General features: G+C 37.8%; 1 protein-coding gene and 2 long non-coding RNA genes across 11 annotated transcripts in view; 2 read left to right on the forward strand and 1 right to left on the reverse strand.

The window, feature by feature from the left end:
* The window catches only part of USP3 (ubiquitin specific peptidase 3), a 214,180-nt gene that overhangs the window by 179,001 nt on the left and 10,719 nt on the right, over positions 1-24,460 (forward strand). For all 7 annotated transcript variants that reach the window (XM_067749616.1, XM_067749624.1, XM_067749605.1 and 4 more), the window contains 2 exons: positions 1,280-1,386; positions 1,576-1,656. In XM_067749616.1, coding sequence (XP_067605717.1) covers positions 1,280-1,386; positions 1,576-1,656 — 188 coding nt within the window. The remainder of the gene's footprint in view (positions 1-1,279; positions 1,387-1,575; positions 1,657-24,460) is intronic.
* The window catches only part of LOC137230411 (uncharacterized), a 124,475-nt gene that overhangs the window by 89,296 nt on the left and 10,719 nt on the right, over positions 1-24,460 (forward strand). The gene's annotated exons all lie outside the window — the stretch shown is intronic.
* LOC137230405 (uncharacterized) overlaps positions 1-24,460 on the reverse strand; it is a 61,031-nt gene that overhangs the window by 19,657 nt on the left and 16,914 nt on the right. The gene's annotated exons all lie outside the window — the stretch shown is intronic.

Genomic DNA, 24,460 nt, shown 5'->3' on the forward strand with positions numbered 1-24,460 from the left:
TCCCAACCACTGCGCCACCAGGGAAGCCCACCATTTTGGTTTTTAAAATAATATTTTTTTATTGAAGTATAGTTGATTTACCCATTAATATTATATATTAGTTAAATTAAGAGAAGGAGCATAGTGTCCACAGCAGGTGCTCAGGTCAGGCCAGCTGTGTGAACTTGGGCCAAGTTATTTAACCTATGAACCTCAGCTTCCTGGTCTGCAAAATGGGGATGATCTTATCTACCTCAGAGTTGCTGTGAGGATTAATTGATTTACATGGAAAGTACCTAGAATGGAGCCTGGCATGTAAGTGCCAAATAATATAAGTGCTTGCTAATCATGCTGTCACTGGTGCACTTTCTCAGCTGTTCTTGTGCATTCTCTGTCCATACCGTGGCAGGCTGTGCACCTGTGAGTTACATGTCCAAGATACTTAGGAAAGAAAAGCAGAAGGCAGGTATGATCCTGATTATTGTTATAAAAGATGCTTACAACACTCTAAGGTCTTTCTTTTTGGTAAGCACTTGTCTAAAAGCACTGTAGGTATATTCCCATTTCATTGTCACCAGGCCTCTGAGGTAGATAGATGTTATGCCTGTTTCACATTTGATGAAGCTGAGGCACAGAGAGGTTAAGTAGTATTAGGACAGTTGGTTTCTTATTGTTCTTAAAGTGCTGTACATATTTTTTTATCTCCACAAGGGAATTATTATATTGTTTTAAGTGAGCTTTTTAAAAGGCTTGCTGATAGTAAGATCCAGCACTTCAAATGTGAAGTCATATCTCCACCAGTGATTACTAAGTATGTATTAAATTTGTTTACCTCATTTTCCCCAAATATGACCATCTAAAAACACCTGAAACTATCTTTGATCAAGGTTGTTATTCAAAGTAAAGTAATTGAGAGTGCTCCCCATAATATGAGAAGCCTTGCAAAGGGTCCAATCTAAGGCAGTTCCCTCTTTTCTGAGGGGTATAATTGAGGGAAAGGGGTCCTGTTGCCCTGAGTACAGACAGGCACGTACGTGATCTGTTAGTAATGGCAAATGTTCAGTGTTTGTTTGTTAGGAACTTTTGTACAAAGTAGTGGGTTTGGGAGAGGAGCTGGGGGAAGGACAGTGGCTTAAACCTTTTATTTGGTATACATCTATATATAGCTTCAAAATTTTTGTGTTATAATTTAAATTAATAAATGATATATATATATATATACACACACACACCCCAGAGCCACCTGCACGTATGTATTTTAGTTTTTTACTGAGATGTTTGCCTGTGTGATTTTCTCTAGAAATGGAGCATCCACAGTTGTCACGGCTATATTCGGAGGCATTCTCCAAAATGAGGTTAACTGCCTCATATGTGGGACAGAATCTAGAAAGTTTGATCCATTCCTAGGTAAGACATATTTGGCATATGGAGATATGATATTGTATTAAAATAATAACTGTAATGTTTCCTTTGAAAACTAAGACGGTAGAGAGATAAATCCTTAAAAATACATCAATTTTTGAAATTATTTTTTTGAGTGTGGTTATATGCCTTTAACAGTTGTTTTTAACAGTTGTTTTCCTGTTTCCTTTTAAGACCTTTCATTAGATATTCCAAGTCAGTTCAGAAATAAACGCTCTAAGAATCAAGAAAATGGACCAGTTTGTTCATTACGAGGTAAAGATACTTTGATGTTCCAGATTTTTTCCCCCTTGAAATACCAAATAATTGTTGTAATTAATTTGTGTTATAACTTAACAAAAGTCAAACCTGAATGTCTCTTCTTGTACCAAAAAATTCTGTTTAGCAAGAATGCCTGCCAGAGATACTGACCTGCCAGGTGAAACATATTTCTCACCTTTCTCCTCTTTTTAAAACTAGTTTAAAATTGAAAGTTTGTAACAAAACTTTTTCTGATCTAATGAAATAGAATTTATTCTATGGATATTCCACTAGTAACCAGAGGAAGAAAGAACCTCAGAAAAGTTTTATAAATTATGGTGTCATTCACTCTTTTGTATGACTAATAATTTGAGAGCTCTCTTGATGACATAACTGTTGGCTAAGCCTGAGGCCTTGCTTTTAATTGCAAGATACAAATTCACATTTACTTTCAGAGATTTCTGAACAGATTTTTTCCTTGATGAGTATTAACTACTTCAGTCAAGGCAGAAGACCTGTCCTTGACCAACCACTAAAATGACTAATCGTTCTTTTTAGTCATAGAAAGAAGAAACTAGGATAGAAAAAAGAAAGAGGATTAGTATGTGTTCTGTCATTAAGTACCTCTATAGTGAAGGCAAATAAAGTTTCTACCCTGAATTACATGTTCACTAAAAGTTTTAGGGAGTACTGTCAAAAAGTTTTAGGTAGTATTGTCATAATGATTAATATACATATAATGTAAACTTTTCTTACAAAACAGAAGATTCTGTTGGTCTAAAACTATACTGTCCAATATGCAACCATGAAGTCACATGTGCCTATTAAAATCAATCAAAGTGAAATTTCAAATTCCATTGCTCAGTTATACTAGCCATATTTAGAGTGCTCGGGAGCCCCCTGGGGCCAGTGGCTACTGTAGTGGTCAGCACAGGTGCAGAACATTTCCACTGTTGCAGAAAGTTCTACTGGACCGTGCTGCTGTAGAAGCAAATTATCCTGTAAAATGGATATGAAAACACTCTGTAGATGCTTTTAGTTTGTTCTCCACCTATACAACAGTGTTGATTGTCTCTTTTGAACAGGAGTACAAAAGAAATTTAAGGAAGCCCCATCCATGCCACTTCCCTCTAAAATATGTGGCTCTAGTATGTTTCTCTAAAACTGTTTTTGGCCTATTTGAGATTAAGAAAATATCACAGTATACTTGATAGCAAGTGTCTGTCAGATCATTTTCCCTTTATATTTATGGCATATGAATACAGGCTAACTTAAGCATAAAACAAATATTATTTGATCATTTAGAGGGGAAATCAGTGAAAGTTAAAGGAATTAGCCTCAAATTATATAATCTAAATTAGATTGACTTCATCTTAAAATTTCAATAAGAACACTAATAATATTAATGTAGTAAAACATACTGTTCCTTAATATATATATCTGGGTATCTATTTGAATCATAATTCCTCATGTTAAACAAAACCGTTAGTCCAGATGATTTTTGACTGATTGATTGGAAGACCCAGAGACACTCATTTGTTCAGGTTTCTTCAGTGCTGATGCCCCCCACCCCTCCTGAATTGGTCATACATGGTTCTTATTGCCTCTGTAACATTTCACTTAAACTTAATGCCCTAATACTGAGAGATGTTCCTTTCTTGAGACCATCCAGGAGAGTGTATGACACAGCTTACTTAGGTGGTTGACGGGTACTATAAACGAGAATAGTGGCAAATGGAATTTGCCTCATATCCCAAGTAGTATTTTTCTTGCCTCCTTGAAATCTGATAAAGATCGGTATTAGCATCAGGGGGCCCAGACCATCCTGAGGTGTTGAGGGTTTGGCTAGAAACATGTTTCCTGTATTCTTGAATTCTCAGACTTCATTTGGTTAAAGAGCTTACTGTCAGCTTTAGAATGTCTAAACCATGCAGTATCTGCAAAATGCAACAAAACGAGATTTTCAGACGATGCTGGTGGCCTTCAAGAAGGCCTCTAGTAAAGGACCCAGAGGGCTAGAAAAATTTCCAGATGAAAAGGCAGCAGAGACTTGCACAAGGTAACTGAACAGTACAACACCAAAAATATAACCAGGCTGCCTCGAGAGACAAAGAAGCACATGCAGTGGCAATTATCTTTCATGATGAAGCGTCCAAGACAGTTGCCTGTGAGGGCTCAACTTCTGCCTAAGAATGAGGGAGAGGCTGGAGACAAGATGGTGGAGTAGAAGGACTTGAGCTCACCTCCTCTCACCAAAACACCGAATCACAACTAACTGCTGAACAACCATCAACAAAAAAGACTCGAACCTACCAAAAAGATATTCTACACCCAAAGACAAAGAAGAAGCCACAATGAGACGGTAGGAGGGGCACTTCTACAATATAATCAAATCCCATAGCTGGCAGGTGGGTGACCTACAACCTGGAAAATAATTATATCGCGGAGATTCCCACAGGAGTGAGAGTTCTGAGCCCAATATCAGGCTTCCCAGCCTTGGGGTCTGGAATCAATCAGGAGAAGGAGTCCCCAGAGCATTTGGATTTGCAGGCCAGGGGGGCTTGAGTGCAGGAGCTCCATAGGACTGGAGGAAACAGAGACTCCACTCTTGGAGGGCACACACAAGGTTTCACATGCACTGGGACCCAGGGCAAAGCAGTCATAGGAGCCTGGGTCAGACCTACCTGAGGGTCTTGGAAGGTCTCCTGGGGATGTGGGGTTTGACTGTGGCTCACTGTGGGGACAAGGACACTGGTGGCAGACGCCCCAGGGAATACTCAATTGGTGTGAGCTCTCCTGGAGGTCACCATTTTGGCAAAGAGACCTGACCCCACCCAACAGCCTACAGGCTTCAGTGCTGGCACACTTCAGGCCAACCAACCAGCAGGGTGGGAACACAGCCCCACCCGTCATCAGACAGGCTGCCTAAAGTCATCCAGAGCCAACAGCCACCTATAAACACACCTCCTGAGATGGCCCTGCCCACCAGAGGGACAAGACCCAGCTCCACCCACCAAAGGGCAGACACCAGTCCCTCCCACCAAGAAGCCTGCACAAGCCCCTGGACCAACCTCACCCACCAGGGGGCAGACACCAGAACCAAGAAGAATTACACTCCTGCAGCCTGGGGAATGGAGACCTCAAACACACAAAGTTAGATAAAATGACATCACAAAGAAATATGTTCCAGGTGAAAGAACAAGATAAAACCCCAGAAGAACAACTAAATGAAGTGGAGCTAGGCAATCTACTTAAAAAAAATTCAGAGTAATAACAGTAAAGTTGATCCAAGATCTCGGAAACAGAATGGAGGCACAGACCAAGAGGATACAAGGAATGTTTAACAAAGAGCTAGAAGCTTTAAAGAACAAACAAGATGAACAATACAATAACCTAAATGAAAAATACACTAGAAGGAATCAGTAGTAGAATAAATGAGGCAGAAGAACGAACAAGTGGGCTGGAAGACAGACTGGTGGAAATCACTGCTGTGGAACAGAATAAAGAAAGAAGAATGAAAAGAAATGAGGACAGTCTAAGAGACCTCCAGGATAACATTAAACATACCAACATTCGCATGATATGGGTCCCAGAAGGAGAACAGAGAAAGGGCCTGAGAAAATACTTGAAGAGAGATAATAGCCAAAAACTTCCCTAACATGGGAAAGGAAACACACAGTCAAGTCCAGGAAGTGCAGAGAATCCCATACGGGATAAACCCAAGGAGGAACACACCAAGACACATATTAATCAAATTGACAAAAATTAAAGACAAAAAGAAAATATTAAAAACAGCAAGTGAAAAGCAACAAATAACATACAAGGGAATCCCCATACGGTTATCAGCTGATTTTTCAGCAGAAACTCTGCAGGCCAGAAGGGAGTGGCATGATATACTTAAAGTGATGAAAGGGAAAAACCTACAACCAAGAATACTCAACCCAGCAGTGCTCTCGTTCATATTCAACAGAGAAATCAAAAGCTTTACAGACAAGCAAAAGCTAAGAGAATTCAGCACCACCAGTTTTATGACAAATGCGAAGGGAACTTCTCTAGGTGGAAAAGGCCACAGCTAGAAATTTATGAATGGCAAAGCTCACCAATAAAGGTAAACATATAGTAAGGGTAGGAAATCATCAAACCACAAATATGATATCAAAATCAGCAATTGTGAGGAGAGTACAAATGCATTTGAAATTAAGAGACCAGCAACTTAATCCTGTGTGTGTGTGTGTGTGTGTGTGTGTGTATATATATATAGACTGTTATATCAAAACCTCAATGTAGCTGCAAACCAAAAATCTATAACAGACACACGAAAAAGAAAAAGCAGTCCAAACACAACACTAAAGATAGTCATCAAATCACAAGAGAACAAAAGAGGAAGGGAAGAAAAAAGACCTACAAAAACAAATCCAAAACAATTAACAAAATGGCAATAAGAACATACTGATAATTACCTTAAACATAAACAGATTAAATGCTCAAACCAAAAGACATAGATTGGCTGAATAGATACAAAAACAAGACCCATATATAAAAACAAGACCCATATATATGCTGTCCACAAAAGACCCACTTCAAATCTAGGGACACATACAGACTGAAAGTGAGGACATGGAAAAAGCTATTCCATGCAAATGGAAATCAAAAGAAAGCTGGAGTAGCAATACTCATATCAGACAAAATAGACTTTAAAACACTGTTACAAGAGACAAAGAAGGACATTATAAAATGATCAAGGAATCAATCCAAGAAGATATAACAATTGTAAATATATATATATATATGCACTCAACATAGGAGCACCTCAATATGTAAGGCAAATGCTAATAGCCATAAAAGGAGAAATCAACAGTAACACAATAATAGTGGGGGACTTTAACTCCCCACTTACATCAATGGACAGATCATGCAGACAAAAAATAAATAAGGAAACACAGGTCTTAAATGACACATTAGACCAGATGGATTGACATTTATAGAACATTCCATCCGAAAGCAGCAGAATACACCTTCTCAAGTGCACATGGAACATTCTCCAGGATAGATCACATGTTGGGCAACAAAGCAAGCCTTGGTAAATTAAAAAAAACTGAAATCATATCAAGCTTCTTTTCTGACCACAATGCTGTAAGATTATAAATCAACTACAAGGAAAAAAACTAAAAAAACAAACATATGGAGGCTAAACAGTATGCTATCAAATAACCAATGGATCACTGAAGAAATCAAATGAAAATGAAAGCCAAGATGATAAAAAACTTATGGGACACAGCAAAAGCAGTTCTAAAAGGGAAGTTTATAGCAAGACAATCTTACCTTAGGAAACAAGAAAAATCTCAAGTAAACAACCTAACCTTACACCCAAAGCAACTAGAGAAAGAAGAACAAACAAAACCCAAAGTTAGTAGAAGAAAAGAAATCATAAAGATCAAGGCAGAAATAAATGAAATAGAGATGAAGAAAATAACAGAAAAGATCAAGGAAACTAAAAGCTGGTTCTTTGAGAAGATAAGCAAAATTGATAAACCTTCAGCCAGACTCATCAAGAAGAAAAGGGAGAGGGCTCAAAAAAATAATAAAACTAGAAATGAAAAAGAAGTTACAGTGGACACCATAGAAATACAAAGGATCATAAGAGACAAGCAACTATGTGCCAATAAAATGGACAACCTAGAAGAAATGGACAAATTCTTAGAAAGGTACAAACTTCCAAGATTGAACCAGGAAGAAACAGAAAATATGAACAGATCTATCATAAGCACCAAAATTGAAACTCTGATTTTAAAACTTCCAACAAACGAAAGTCCAGGACCAGATGGCTTCACAGGCAAAGTCTATCAAACATTTAGAGAAGAGTTAACACCTATCCTTGTAAAACTATTCCAAAATACTGCAGAGGAAGGAACACTCCCAAACTCATTCTGTGAGGCCACCATCACCCTGATAACCAAAACCAGACAAAGGTACCACAAAAAAGAAACTTACAGGCTAATATCACGGATGAACATAGCTGCAAAAATCCTCAACAAAATACTAGCAAGCCAAATCCAACAATACATTAAAAGGGTCATACACCATGATCAAGTGGGGTTTATCCCTGGGATGCAAGGATTCTTCAATATTCTCAAATCAGTCAGTGTGATATATACCACATTAACAAATTGAAGAATAAAAACCATATGATCATCTCAAGAGATGCAGAAATAGCTTTTGACAAAATTCCAACACCCATTTATGATAAAAGCTCTTGAAAGTGGGCCTAGAGGGAACCTACCTCAACATAATAAAAGCCATATATGACAAACCCACAGCTAACATCACACGCAATGGTGAAAAGCTGAAAGCATTTCCTCTAAGATCAGGAACAAGACAAGGATGTCCACTCTCCCCACCTTTATTCAACATAGTTTTGGAAGTCTTAGCCATGGCAATCAGAGAAGAAAAAGAAATAAAAGGAATCCAAATTGGAAAAGAAGAAGTAAAACTGTCACTGTTTGCAGATGACATACTATGCATAGAAAATACTAAAGATGCTACCAGAAAACTACTAAAGCTCTTCAGTGAATTTGGTAAAGTTGCAGGATACAAAATTAATACACAGAAATCTCTTGCATTCCTATACACTAACAACCAAAGATCAGAAACAGAAACTAAGGAAACAATCCCATTTACCATCACATCAAAAAGAACCAAGTACCTAGGAATAAACCTACCTGAGGAGGCAAAAGACCTATACTCGAAAAACTGTAAGACAATGATGAAAGAAACTGAACATGACACAAACAGATGGAAAGATATACCACATTCTGGGATTGGAAGAATCAGTATTATCAAAATGACTATACTACCCAAAGCAATCTACAGATTCAATGCAATCTCTATTAAATTACCAATGGCATTTTTTACAGAACCAGAACAAAAAATTTTACAATTTTAATGGAATCACAAATGACCCCAAATAGCCAAAGCAGTCCTGAGAAAGAAAAACGGAACTGGCCTCAAAACAAGTATAGATCAATGGAACAGGATAGAAAGTCCAGAGATAAACTCATGCACCTATGGTCAACTAATCTATGACAGAGGAGGCAAGAAAATACAATGGAAAAAAGATAGTCTCTTCAATAAGTGGTGCTGGAAAAACTGGACAGCTATGTGTAAAAGAATGAAACTAGAATATTCTCTAACACCATACACAAAAATAAAATGGATTAAAGACCTAAATGTAAGACTGGATACTGTAAAACTCTTAGAGGAAAACATAGGCAGGACACTCTTTGACATAAACGGCAACAAAATCCTTTTGGATCCACCTCCTACAGTAATGAAAACAAAAATAAACAAATGGGACCTAATTAAACTTAACACCTTCAGCACAGCAAAGGAAACCATAAAGAAAACAAAAAAAGACAACCCTCAGAATGGGAGAAGATATTTGCAAATGAAGCAACTGACAAGTGATTAATCTTCAAAATATACAAACAGCTCATGCAGCTCAATAACAAAACCCAATCAAAACATGGGCAGAAGACCTAAATAGACATTTCTCCAAAGAAGACGTACAGATGGCCAAAAAGCACATGAAAAGATGCTTACATCACTAATTATTAGAGAAATGCAAATCAAAACTACAGTGAGGTAGAATGGCCATCATCAAAAAGTCTACAAACAATAAATGCTAGAGAGAGTGTGGAGAAAAGGGAACACTCTTGCACTGTTGGTAGGGATGTAAATTGGTTACAACCATTATGAACAACAGTATGGAGGTTCCTTAAAAAAGTAAACTAGAACTACCATATGACCAGCAATCCCACTCCTGGGCATATATCTGGAGAAAACCATAATTTGAGAAGATATATGCACCCCAATGTTCACTGCAGCACTATTTACCATAGCCAGGACATGGAAGCAACCTAAATGTCCATCAGCAGAGGAGTGGATAAAGAAGATGTGGTACATGTATACAATGGAATATTACTCAGCCATAAAAAATAATGCCATTTACAGTAACACGGATGGACTTAGAGATTATCATACTAAGTGAAGTAAGCCAACAGAGAAAGACCAATACCATATATTGCTTATATGTGGAATCTAAAAAAAAAACGATACTAATGGATTTATATACCAAACAGAAATAGGCCCACAGACATAGAAAACAAACTTAAGGTTACCAAAGGGGAAAGCAGGGCAGGGGATAAATTATAATAGGGGTTTGGGATTAACATATACACACTACTATATATAAAATAGATAACCAACAAGGTCCTACTGTATAGCACAGGGAACTATACTCAATATTTTGTAATAACCTATAAGGGAAAGGAATCTGAAAAAATCGATATATGCGTATGTATAACTGAATCACTTTGCTGTGCACCTGAAACCCAGACAGTATTGTAAATCAAATACACTTTAGTAAAAAATAAACAAATAAGTAGCTTACATCAGCTTTAAAAACTATATGATGGGGTGTGGTAACGCTTCATTCTCTTTTTGTTTACCACTAATATCAATTAAGGGCAGTCATTTTTCTTGGACAGTCCATAGTGTGATGAATTTTAGTTGAGGAATACACATTTGTTTATTAAATGGGGATGGAGATGTGTGATTACCTGAGAAGTCTTGCTTTTACATGCTTAGACATCTAGTTGGCTAGAATTACTTATGTGCTTTTTGGATCTGTAATTGTTAAGGTTAGTTTTCATTTAAAAAGGAAAGGTGATGGTGAGAAAGACCACTGTCATTTGAAATCATTTAACTGAAAGGGTGTATGGGAGGCTAAAATAACCCCATGTCTAAACCCTAACAAAGATACCATCTGAAAGGAAAAAAAATGTAGCTTTATCTTACTAATACTATAAAGAATCTTAAATAAAATGTTAGCACATAGAATCCAGTAGTGTCCTGAAACAGTAATATACAGAGATCAAGTAGGATTTATTTCAATAGTGCAAGACTGATTTAATATTAGAAAGTATAATTTGTTGGGAGAAGAAAAATCAAAATGCCCAAATAGGTTTTGATAAAATTGCAAATTCATGACTGATTAAAAGAAGAAAAAAAAAAGCCCTATTATTATAGGAATAGACATGTTGTTAACTTGTTGAGGATTATCTATCAAAAGCTGCCAGTGATCATCACAGTTAATAGTGAAGCACTAATGACTTTCCATTACAGTCAGGAATCAGCCAGGAGGACTGCTGCTGTGGGACAAGGCAGTAGACAAGGAAAAGAAATAAGTAGTGAAGAGGAAAGACCAAATTATTACATACCTAGAACATTTCAAGAGAATCAGTTGGAAATTATGAAAGAATGTTTAGCCCTAGCTATCTCTGGAACGCAGGAGACCTGCTTTCCTAGCCCTCAGTTAACAAAAAACAAACACAGATATTGATTTGATAAATAAATGCTTAATGTGGAGCTAAAAAGCTTAGTCAGATGGCCAAATAGAAAATAGGCAAAAACCAACTGCTTTCTTATACATAGCAAAAGATCCTATTCACAGTTGTATTAAAAACTCAAAAGTACTTGAGGATAAATTTATTGAGAAATATGCAAGACCTAGATGAAGAAATTATAAAAGGACAGAAAAAACTAGAATTAACAGAGCCATGTCATATTCTTGGATGGGAAGACCCAGTATGATAGGGATGTCGTTTTCCCCCAAATTACTTCTTACATTTATTCTAATTAGTTCAGAAGTTCTTCTATAAGCAGATACTCTTAAGAGGAGCTAAAAAAGTTTTAAAACAAAAATAATGGAGCAGGACAGAGATGACATAGGTAGTGTCCTGGAAGTACTATGTATATGGGAATTAACTAAATGGCAAAGGAGACACTTCAAATTAGTGGAGAAAATAAGAAATTACTATAGGTTGTATTAGTGTAAATGAAAATTTATGTGGGAATCATTAATTTCATTCCTAACTCATATGTTTTCCCAGATTAATTTGAGACTTCAAGATTTAGTGTGAAAAATAAAACCACAAGGGCATTATAGTAAAACATCTTTTTGATCATGTTGTAGGAGAGAGCTTTGTAAGTATATCATGAAGGCTAGAAATTCATAAATTTAACTGTATAATGGTAAAAGATACCATAAACAAAGTAGAAAAGATGATAAACTTGAAACTAATATTTGTAACATATATGAAAAAAAGTACACGGGCAAAATATATGAATAAGAGAAATGCACATGGTCAATTTAACATCTGGAAAAATACTAAGTCTCATTTATATTCAAGAAAGTGTAAGTAAAGCAAAATTAGTCAAGATGATAAAGACAGATAATATACACTGTTAGTGAAAGTTTCGTAAGGTGGGCACTCTCATATATTGCTGTTAGGAGTATAAATTGGTACAGTCATTTTTGGAGGGTAGTGATCACCATTATTAATGGGCTTTTTTTTTAGACATAGTAATTTCATTTGTGAACGTGGACAGTAACATATGTAAAAGATATTCATGGAAACATTGCTATTGCAAAAAATCAGAAATAACTTATGTGTCCACCAGTAGGGCATTGGTTTAATACACTGTGCTATGTAACATTTAAGAAAGATAAAACTGATCAACAGCTAGGCCACAGAAAGAAAGCTACAAAATACTGTAGAGTCAAACACTATCCATGGAAGTATATATATAGAATTATTCCATGAATTCTTCCATTTTATAATATTAAAAAAATTCTTGAGCAGTGTACACCTGTTCACAGTGACTATCTTAGTGGGTAGTGGGATTCAGAAAGAAATGGAACTGGGACTATTTTTCATCTCTTTTATATTGTTTGAGTTTTTTAACTTAATGTATCACCTTTATATATTTGTTTTGGGGGAGTAAAACAAAATGTGGATTATTTATGCATACTTCCCAATTACTGCTTTGTTTAATTTATATAGTGTATAAAGTGATCTAGTAACTTCAACAAATCAGTGTTATTCCCTGCTCTCTACAGAATGCTGTTTAACAGTTGATGTAATGAGTTAGACTGACATTTATGAAATATATGCCCTGAAACCTTTAAGAATCTTAGGAGTTTTAGAAGCCACCTTGGCATGCATACACACACACACACACACACATACACATATATATATGGCATATATATATATACACACACACAAACACACACACATATATTTTTCCCTCATGAAACGCAGTAAAGTACAAATGAAAACGTTAAGCTGTTTTCTCAGATCCTTAATGAAGGTAAGTAGAGAACAACAAAACTTGGCTGAGTTGTGAGTGATGGGTGCCTAGTAGACTGGTCACCGGCCATGTGACTCAGTTCTACATGTGAGCTCTGATGTGAGATTCATGTTCATGCTGCTGCAGAATATTACACTGTAGTACATTTCGGGGTCATTCAGACTTTTCAAATAGTTAAGATGGCAGTTGTCAGATCTGTGAATGTCAAGGAGATGCTGTATCTAGGCAGTCCTCCTTTTAAAGAAATGTTTGTGTGCATATGTTTCAAACAAAAAAAAGCAAAATTCTTTGTATGTTTATTGTAGAATTTGGGGACAATTCAAAAGAGCACAAAGAGGAAAAGAAACATCCCTTCTAAGCTTATTTCCAGAAATACCATGGTTAAGGATATTTTAACTTAAAAACTCCTTTAAAAGCTGCTTTATATAAAGGCAGCACTTGGAACTTTAGAATTGTTGTGAGTTATTATTTTTTTAACCCATAGAAGCCATTACACATAGGCCTTAACTTTTCAGGAGAACTAAAGAAGCTTTTTTAAACCCATAGGGAGGTGATTGTGGTAGTGGGGGTAGTTCTCTACAAATCCAGCAAGGATTTATAATGTCGTTTCTTCACTGAAACTACTCCCTAGAGGCTGCCCTTGGCACAGCAGTTTCCTGGCCTGTCATTGTCTGGGGACAGCCCCAGGTGTGGGCTTCCTGTGCCTGTGGCAGCGCCAGGGAGAGTTGGGAGAACAGAGAGAGAAAGAGGGCTCTGAGAGGCAGCTGGGGCCACCGTTTTTAAAACTGAGTGTTGGAAAAACTAGGCTCAGCTTTTATTGCTTGCGTGTGAATCGTCTGATGGGCTTTTCATGGCTTCTGTTCCATTTTGGTTTATCATGTACGGCCTCACATGAAAAGGAGGCAACTCTGCACTATCTTGTACATAAGTCAGTTGTGGGACCACTTACTTGGTGGTCACCCCGTAAGTTTAAGCCTCTCAAAAAGTCAGGGAGGAAGAAAAATACAAAGGAAGAAAATGTTGGAAAGCAAAAAGATGCTGGAGGAAGGAAGGTGAAACTGTGTTGGGGAGAAGAAAAGGACTGGACGGTTGCTAGAGGGAGGGGCTTTGTTTTCAGAAAAGGAGCAGGATGATGCAGGGCCAAGGCCAGATGCTGTGGCTCTAGGCCTGTGTGTGGAAAGTGGGTGGAGCCTCCCCACGGAGGGAGACCTGCAGGGCGGCCGCAGAGGCGCCCACCCGTGTCTTAGCAGGGAGAAGAAACCAGAGAGCACTCCAGTACTTCTGGGCATTTTACATTTTGGTCTCAAAAATGCAGCTGAGTCGCTGTGAAATGTTGATATATTCTTTCAATAATCTCAACATTTGTAAGGGTATCATATTCCTGAAATTAGAGGGTCTAAGTAATTATCAACGGAGACTTTCACAATGCCACCTACTAACTCATTAGTAACCCCGTCTGAATGACTGCATGCTTCCATACACAGGAAAGTGGTTCAGTGCAGGTTAAATATAGGAAAAAGATGCTTCCCCACCATCGAGTTGTTTCTGCTTCTCAGTGTTATGTGGCTGGGGAGACTTGGGGAATGGATGTCTTGCTAGCAAATCATACCACCACCTGGTTAATGGGACGGAGAAGCTGAGTGACCGAGTATCTCAGAGTCATCATTCTTGCCTACTCTATTTGTTTATGAAAGAAAGCTTCAGGCAGATATTGATTTTCACTTATTCAAAAAAAAAGTGTGTTTATGCTGGTAAAATATACGTAAAATTTACCATGTTAATAATTTAAGTGTACAATTCAGCAGCATTCAGTAAACTCACAATATTATGCAACCATCGCCACTATTTCTAGAACTTTAGAAATCATCCAAAACAGAAAATGTACCAATTAAACATTAATTCCCCATTCCTCTTTCCCTAGCCCTGGTACCTCTATTCTACATTCAATGAACCATACTATTATCCTTCTGTGACTGGCATATTTCATTTAGCGTAACCGTTTCAAGGTTCATCCATACTATGGCATGTATCAGAATTGCCTGCCTTTTTAAGACTGAATAATATTCCATTGTACATATATACCACATTTTGTTTATCCATTAATCTGTTGATGTAACTTTGGGTAGCTTTTACCTTTTGGCTATTATGAAGAATGTTGCTGCAAACGTAAGTATACTTACGTTTGAGTCTGTTTGAGTCCCTGCTTTCACTTCTTCTGAGTGTATACCTAGGAGTGGAATTGCTAGATCATACGGTAATTCTTTAACTTTTTGAGGTACTGCCAAACTGTTTTCCACAGTGGCTGCACCATTTTACATTCCCACCAGCAATGCATGAGGATTCTAATTTCTCCATATTCTAGCTAATACCTGTTATTTTTCAGTTTTTTTAAAATAATAGCCATCATAATGAGTGTGAAGTGGTATCTCATTGTGGTTTTGAACTGCCTTTTACTAATCATTAATGATGTTGAATGATGTGCTTATTTGGCCATTTGTATATCTTCTCTGGGGAAATGTCTAAGTCCTTTGCCTGTTTTTGAATCAAGTGGTTTATTTTTGTTGTTGTTGAGTTGTAGGAGTTTTTTATATATTTTATCTATTAATCCCTTACTGGAGACATGATTTGCAAATATTTTTCTCCCATTCTGTGGTTAGTCTTTTCACTCTGTTGTTAGTGTCCTTTGATACACAAAAGTTTTTAATTTTGGCAAAGTCCAGTTTATCTAATTTTTCTTTTGTTGCCCCTGCATTTGGTATCATATCAAAGAAATCATTGTCAAATCCAAAGTCATGAAGCTTTTCCCTTATATTTTCTTCTAAGAGTTTTGAATTAATTTTTGTATATGGTATTAGGTAAGGGTCTAACTTCATTCTTTTGCATGTGGATATCCAGTTTCCCTAGCACCATTTGTTGAAAAGACCGTCATTTCCCCATTGAATGATCCTGTTGCTCTTGTCAAAATTCTATTGCCCACATATTTGAGGGTTTACTTCTGGACTCTGTATTCTCTTTCGCTTTATGTCACTACTACAGCTACGTATGGAACAATTTCCTCTGAAAGGGCCCTGAAAACTAACTTTATGTCAGTACTACACTATGGCTTTGTAGTAAGTTTTGAAATCAGAAAAGTGTGAGTCCTGCAACTTTGTTCTGCTTTTTCAGATTGTTTTGGCTATTTGGGATTCTTTGAGATTCCATATGAATTTTAGAATGGGCTTTTCTATTTCTGCAAAAAATGCCCCTGGGACTTCTACAGAAATTGCACTGAATCTTTGTACTTCTATCGGTGGTATTGTCATGTTAACAATATCAAGTCTTCCAATCCATAAACGTGGGATGTCTTTCCATTTATTTAGGTCTTTATAAAATTTTTTTCAGCAGTGTTTTGTAGTTTTCAGTACAAATCTTTTGTCTTCTTGAGTTAATGTTTTACTAAGTATTTTATTCCTTTTAAAAATGCTATTATAAATGAGACTGTCTTATTTTTGGGTTGTTCATTGTTAGTGTACAAAAACAACTGATTTTTTGTGTTGATTCTGTATCCTGTAACTTTACCAAATTGGTATATTAGCTCTAGCAGTTTGGTTTTTTATTTTTAGAGTTTTCTACATAAAAGATCGTATTATCTGCAAACAGATAATTTTACTTTTTCCTTTCAGTTTTAATGCCTATTCTTTTTCTTGCCTATTTGCTCTGGCTAAAATTGCCAATACTATGTTGAACAGAAGTGGCAAAGGCATCTTTGTCTTGTTCCTAATCTTAGGGGAAAAGCTTTCAGTCTTTCACCATTCAGTATGATGTTTGCTTTGAATTTTTCATACATGACCTTTATCATATTAAAAAAGTTGCCTTCTTTTCCTAGTTTGAGTGTTTACATGCTGATTTTTAAATGTGGAAAATTATATTTTTCCTTCCTATGTATAATCCCATTCCCCACCTCCCCCTCCTTCCCTGCAAGGTTACAGCTTTTCACACAATGCAACAAATACTTGCTGATGGAAGTTCTTGTAATTTCAGCTTCAGAGATTACAAGACCATAGTGATCAATCTAAAGGGATTCACAGTACAAGCCAGTCTGTGGTATAGTCAGTGCTCTTGTAGCTAGAGATGTGTGACTTCGGAGGTCCCTAAGGGCAGCATCACTCTAAGTTTAATATTTGTTACTTGCTTCAGGAAATAAAAGGAGGAACCATCCTTGAGATAAAATAGCAAGTTGGCAATGTAGTATTAAAGAAATCTATTAGGACAGGGTTAAGAAGGAAGGGTCACTTCCCCTGGAGGTTGGGAAAGGCTCAAAAACAAAAAAAACCAAAACGTGAAAAGTTGAGTTGAGGAGAGGCAGTTGTGGGATGTACATTCCGGGTATTGGGATCAGGGAGCAAAGGTATACTCAAGAACACCTGCAGGGAATTGTACCAATGATCTTTTTAGTTCAGTCTCCCAAGACAATAGAAATAAAAACAAAAATAAACAAATGGGACCTAATCAAACTTACAAGCTTTTGCACAGCAAAATAAACCATAAACAAAACAAAAAGACAATCTACATAATGGAAGAAAATATTTGCAAACAATGCAACCGACAAGGGATTAATTTCCAAAATATACAGACAGTACATACAACTCAACAACAAAAAAACAACCCAATTGAAAAATGGGCAGAAGACCTAAATAGACATTTCTCCACAGAAGAAATACAAATGGCCAATAGGCACATGAAAAGATGCTCAACATCACTAATTATTAGAGAAATGCAAATCAAAACTACAATGAGGTACCACGTCACACCCGTCAGAATGGCCATCATTAAAAACTGTACAAATAACAAATAGTGGAGAGGGTGTGGAGAAAAGGGAAATCTCCCACACTGGTGGGGGGAATGTAAGTTGGTGCAGCCACTATGGAGGACAGTATGAAGGTTTCTTAAAAAACTAAAAATAGAGTTGCCATATGACCTAGCAATCCCGCTCCTGAGCATATATCCACACAAAACTCTAATCCAAAAAGATACATGCACCCCATATGGCAGCACTGCTCACAATAGCCAAGATGTGGAAACAACCTAAATGTCCATCGACAGATGAATGGATAAGAAAGGTGTGGTACATATACACAGTGGAATACTACCCAGCCATAAAAAAGAACAAAATAATGCCATTTGCAGCAACATGGATGCAACTAGAGACTATCAGGTTAAATGAAGTAAGTCAGAAAGAGGATGACAAATACCATATGGTATCACTCCTATGTGGAATCTAAAATATGACACAAATGAACCTATCTACAAAACAGAAACAGACTCACAGACATAGAGAACATACTTGGGGTTGCCAAGGGGGAGAGGGTTGGGGGAGGGATGGATTGGGAGGTTGGGGTCAGCAGATGTAACCTTTTATATATAGAATGGATAAATAATAAGGTCCTACTGTACAGCACAGAGAACTATATTCAATATCCTATGATAAACCATAATGGAAGAGAATGTAAAAAGAATGTATATATACATATAACTGAATCACTTTGCTGTACAGCAGAAATTAACACAACATTGCAAATCGACTATACTTCAATTAAAAAAAGAAGAAGAAGAAAAAAAAGAATGCATGGGGATTCCAGCTCAAGACAGTGACACAGGAAGATTCTGAGCTTAACTCCTTCCATGGACACACCAAATCTACAGCTACGTATGGAACAATTTGCTCTGAAAAAAACCCTAAAAACTAACAGTGACTCCTGCACATTGGGCAAGTAAGAAGGGAACCACACTGTAGTGGGTAGGAGAGGCTGAGACACAATCTCACCATAAGCCCACACCCAGGGCAGCAACCCACATAGGGAGGGAACTCAAAACCCAGAGCTCCTCCCTTCACCAGGCACCCCACCTTTTAAGACCTGCACTTGAGAAGCGAGGCCTCAAAACAGCTTTGAAAACCAGCAGGGCTTGCATCCACCAGACCCACAAGACTCAGAAATGGCTCTTAAAGGGCTTGTGCACGGACTCACTCGCTTTAGGGGCCCATGCAGAAGCAGACCTTTGAAAAGCACCGAGACTTTATGTGAGGCTTATTTGCTGACCTTAAAGCATCAGCCTGAGGGGCAGGGGCCGGCTGAGAGACCCTCCAGGGATGGAGGCTGGTGGGTGCCATCTTCATGCTCTCCCTTTGCCTTGGTAAAACCTGCCGGAGCCGCGTTTTGTGTGTGTGTGTGTGTGTGTGTGTGTGTGTGTGTGTGCGCGCGCGCGTGCGTGTGCGTGCGCGGTGCTTTGGGTTGCTGCCATCTTTACACTCCTTTTCTGTTTTGCTCCAGACAGCAGGCACCATCCTCAGGCTCTCTGCCATGCTCCAGAGCACCAACATCTCCTGGAGGGGAACTTTCACGTGCATCCGGTGCCCCAGTTTTGGCAGCTCCTGTCAGGGGATGCCCCTTTATCACCTGGCTCTGGAGGCCAGAGGGGCTTACATTCATTCCTGCATCCCATGAGACTATAACAATGGAGACACAGTTCTTGGCAGACTGCTATCCCCACAGCATTGCATAGAAAACAGACAGACATGCCCCGTCTTTCTGAGGCTTTGCTTGTCCAGGAGCTTTGGCCTGAGGGGCAGGCTTCTGGTCTGGCGCAGTTCTAGGGGCCTACAGAGTTGCTCTCAGGGAGTGGAGGCCAGCAGATGCAACCTTTGTGTTCTAGCAAGGCTAAAGCCTTGCTCTAGCTCACCAGTATCTTCCAGAAAGGAGCTTATACCCTTGTCTGGCACTCGGATTTTTGTAGCTGTTGTCAGGGGACACCTTTATGTCACCTGGCTGTGGTGGCCAGCAGGGCTTATGCTCACAGGTCCCAGAGGACTGTAACCAATGGAGAAAGAGCTCTTAAACAGCTATCACTCTCCAGGCACAGCAAGAAGCAACAGACTTAGGAGCTCAGCCTTTCTCTGAAAGAGGCCTATATGCTTATCATCATAGCTGCAGCCTGAGGGTAGGCTTCTAATTAGACACACACCTAAGGGCTGACTATAATCCTTTCCAGAGAACCTGGAGGGTGGGTGCTGTCCTCTCCTTCTGCCGTGCTCCACAGTTCCATTATATCCTGAAGGGGAGCTCTTAGACATGTCTGGTGCCCCATTTTTTGTGACTGCAGCCCATGGGATGCCCCTTGACTGCCTGTCTCTGGAGGCCACGGGGGAGGGACTTGTGTTCCTGGGTCCCACAGGACTCTAACCATTGAAGATAGTGCTTGGTAGGCTACCACCTCCAGGGCACTGCACAGACAGCAGACTAAAACCCCAAGTCTTCCTGTAAAAGAGGCCAATTTACTTTTCCTGGAGCTTTGGCCTGAGAGGCAGGCTTCTGGTTTGGCACACACCTAGGGGCTTATAGAGGGACTCTCAGGCAACACAGGCCAGGGAGGTCATCTTTGCACTCTCCCTCTGCCTTGCCACAGCTCACTGGTATTTCCCAGAAAGGAGTTTATACCCTCATCTGGACCCCAATTTTTTGACTCTGGTGGGAGGGACACCTCCAGCTTTGAGAGACAACCAAGAGCTAGGGCATGGTTGAGCAATATGGTTCATCTCCTACACAAAGTCCACTCCTTCAAGACTGGGAGAGGTGGCTGTGGTATCTAATGCATAGAGTCGAGCAAAATGAAGAAACAGAGGACTATGTTCCAAATGAAAGAACAAGATAAAACCTCAGAAAAAAACCTTAATTAAACAGAGATAAGTAATTTACCTGATAAGGAGTTCAAAATAATGGTCATAAAGATGCTTACCATCTCAGGAGAAGAATGGATGAACAACAGTGAGAACTTCAACAAAGAGATAGAAAACTCCCATCAGGACACATAATTAAAGTGTCAAAAGTTAAAAACAAGGACAGAATCTTAATCTTTCAGCAGAAACTTTGCAGGCCAGAAGGGAGTAGCACAATATATTCAAAGTGCTGAAAGAAAAGAATTTCCAACAGGAATATTCTACCTGGCAAATTTATCATTCAGAATTGAAGAAGAGATAGTTTTCCAGACAGGCAAAAGCCAAAGGAGTTCATCACCACTAAACTGACCTTACAAGAAGTGTTAGACTTCTTTGAGCTGAAAATAAATGGCACTAATTAGTAACAAAAACATAAAGTATAAATTTTACCATTAAAGGTAAATATATATAGTAAAGGTAGTGGATTAATCAGTTAGAAAGCTAGTATGAAGGTTAAAAGACAGAAGTAGTAAAATATACAATAATTAGTTAAGAGATACACAAGATAAAAAGATGTGACATTAATTATACTCTAATAAAGATGTTAAAGATGTGATATCAAAAACATAAATGTGGGCAGGAGGAAATGGAGCTTCAGAATGCGTTTGAACTTGTTATCAACTTAAAATAGACTGTTACAAGTTTTAAGTCTAAAATATATTATGTAAGCCTCATGGTAACCACAAAGTAAAAACCTACAGTAAATACACAAAAGATAATGAGAAAGGAATTTAAGCATACCACTAAAGAAAGTCATCAAACCACAAAGGAAGAGAGCAAGAGAAAAAAGGAACGGAGAGGAACTACAAAACAGCCAGAAAACAATTAACAAAATGGCAGTAGGTACATACCTATCAATAATTACTTTAAATGGACTAAATTCTCCAATCAAGAGACAGAGCAGCTGAATGGGCTAAAAAAATAAGACCCATCTATATGCTGCCTACAAGAGACTCACTACAGATATAAGGACACACAGAGTGAAAGTAGAGGGATGGAAAAATATATTCCATGCAAATGGAAACCAAAACAAACCTAGGATAGGTATGTCAGACCAAATGGATTTTAAAACAAAGACTGTAATAAGACACAAAGATGGGCATTATATAATGATAAAGGGGTCAATACAACAAGAGGATGTAACGTTTGTAAATATTTAGGCACCCAATATAGGAGCACCTAACTATATAAAGCAAATATTAACCAACTTAAAGTGAGAAATAGACAGCAATACAATAAATAGTGGAGACTTTAATGCCCCAATTACATCAATGCATAGATCATCCAGACAGAAAATCCATAAGGAAACACTGGCCTTAAATGACACATTAGATCAGACAGACTTAACAGATATATACACAACATTCCATACAAAAGCAACAGAATACACATTCTTCTCAAGTGCACATGGAATATTCCCCAGGTAGATCATATGTAAGGCCACAAAATAAGTCTCTCTTTTTTGGTCATACTGTGTGGCTCATGGGATTTTAGTTCCTAGACCAGAGATTGAATCTGGGTCCTTGGCAGTGAAAGCATGGAGTCCTAACCACTGGACCACTAGGGAATTCCCAAAACAAGTCTTAATAAATTTAAGAAAACTGAAATCATATCAAACATCTTTCCCAGCCATGATGGTATGAAAGTAGAAGTCAACTACAAGAAGAAAATTAGAAAAATGACAAACGTGGAGATGAAAACAACTTGCTACTGAACAACCAGTAGGTCAAAGAAGAAATCAAGAGAAATCAAACAGTACCTTCAGACAAATGTAAAGGGAAGTAAAACATACCAAACTTATGCGACACAGCAAAGGCAGTTGTAAGAGGGAAGTTCACAGCAATAAATGCTTACCTCAAGAAACAAGAAAAATCTCGAATAAAGAACCTAACTCTACAGCTCAAGGAACTAGAAAAATAACAAATGATATCCAAAGTTACTAAAAGGAAGGAAATAACAAAGATCAGAGCAGAAATAAATGAATTAGAGACAAAAAAGACAGCAGAAAAGATCAATAAATCTAAGAGCTGATTCTCTGAAAAGATAAACTAAGTTGCCAAACCTTTTGCTATGATTTACCAAGTAAAAAAGAGAGGACTGGGAATTCCCTGGCAGTCCAGTGGTTGGGATTTTGTGCTTCCACTGCAGGGGGCATGGTTCAATCCCTGGTTGGGGAACTAAGATCCCACATGCCACGTGGCGTGGCCAAATAAATAAGTAAAATCACGTATTAAAAACTATTTAAAAAAAGGACTCAAATAGATAAAATCAGAAATGAGAGAGGAGACATTACAACTGATAACCACAGATATACAAAGGATCATAAGAGACCACTAGGAACAATTACATGCCAACAAATTGGACAATATAGAAGAAATGGATAAATTCCTAGAAACATACAACCTACCAAGACTGAATCATGAAGAAACAGGAAATGTGAACAGACTGATTACTAGTAAGGAAATTGGACCAGTAATCAAAGCCTCCCAACAAACAGTAGTCCAGGACCAGACAGCTTCACTGGTGAATGCAACCAAACATTCAAAGAAGAATACAATCCTTCTCAAACTCTTCCAATAAACAGAAGAGGAGGGAACACTTCCAAACGCATAAGGCCAGCATTACCTGATACCAAAGTCAGACAAGGACACCACAAAAAAAGAAAGTTACAGGCCGGTATCACTGATGAACATAAACACAGAAAACCTCAAAAAAATATTAGCACACCCAATTCAACAATACATTAAAAGGATCATATACCAATGATCAAGTAGGATTTATTTCAGGGATGCAACAATGGTTCAGCATCTGCAAAGTCGATCGATTTGTTTTACCACATTTACAGAAATGAAGGATAAAAATCATATGATCATGTCTATACATGCAGAAAAAGATTTGAGAAAATTCAACATCCATTTATGCTAAAAACTCTCAAAGTGGGTACAGAGGGAATACACCTCAACATAATAAAGGCCATATATGTCAGGTCATACAGCTAACATCATACTCAATGGTGAAAAGCTGAAATCTTCTAATATCAGGAACAAGACAAGAATGCCCACTTATGTCACTTTTATTCAACATAGTATTGGAAGACCTAGCCAGAGCAGTTAGGCAAGAAAGAAATAAGGGCATTCAAATTAGAAAGGAAGATGTGAAACTGTCACTATTTGCAGATGACATATTATATATAGAAAATGCCAAAGACTCCACCAAAAAAACTGTTAGAATTAAATTCAGTAAAGTTGCAGGATACAAAATCAACGTACAAAAACCTGTTGCATTTCTATATGTTAACAGTGAGCTATCAGAAAGAGAAATTAAGAAAACAATACCATTTACAACCACATCAAAAAGAATAAAATACTTAGAAATAAATCCAACCAAGGATGTAAAAGACGTGTACTTGCATATACATCATTGATATTATGTATAAAATAGACATACTGTATAGCACAGGGAACTCTACCTAATGCACTGTGGTAACCTAAATGGGAGGGAAGTCCAAAAGGGAGGGGATATCTGCATGTGTATGGCTGATTCATTTTGTTGTGCAGTGGAGGCTAGCACAACATTGTAAATCAACCATACTCCAATAAAAATTAATTAATAGAAAAGACGTGTACTTGGAAAACTACAAGACAGTGATAAAAGAAATTGAAGGTGACACGAACAGATGGAAAGATATAGATATACTGTGCTCACAGATTGGAAGAATCAATGGTTAAAATGACCATAATACCCAAGACAATCTACAGATTCAGTACAATTCCTATGAAAATACCAATGTCATTATTCACAGAACTAGAACAAATAATTCTAAAATTTGTATGGAATCACAAATGACCCCGAATA

Source organism: Pseudorca crassidens, chromosome 1, assembly GCF_039906515.1.
Source record: "Pseudorca crassidens isolate mPseCra1 chromosome 1, mPseCra1.hap1, whole genome shotgun sequence".
Lineage (NCBI taxonomy): Eukaryota > Metazoa > Chordata > Mammalia > Artiodactyla > Delphinidae > Pseudorca > Pseudorca crassidens.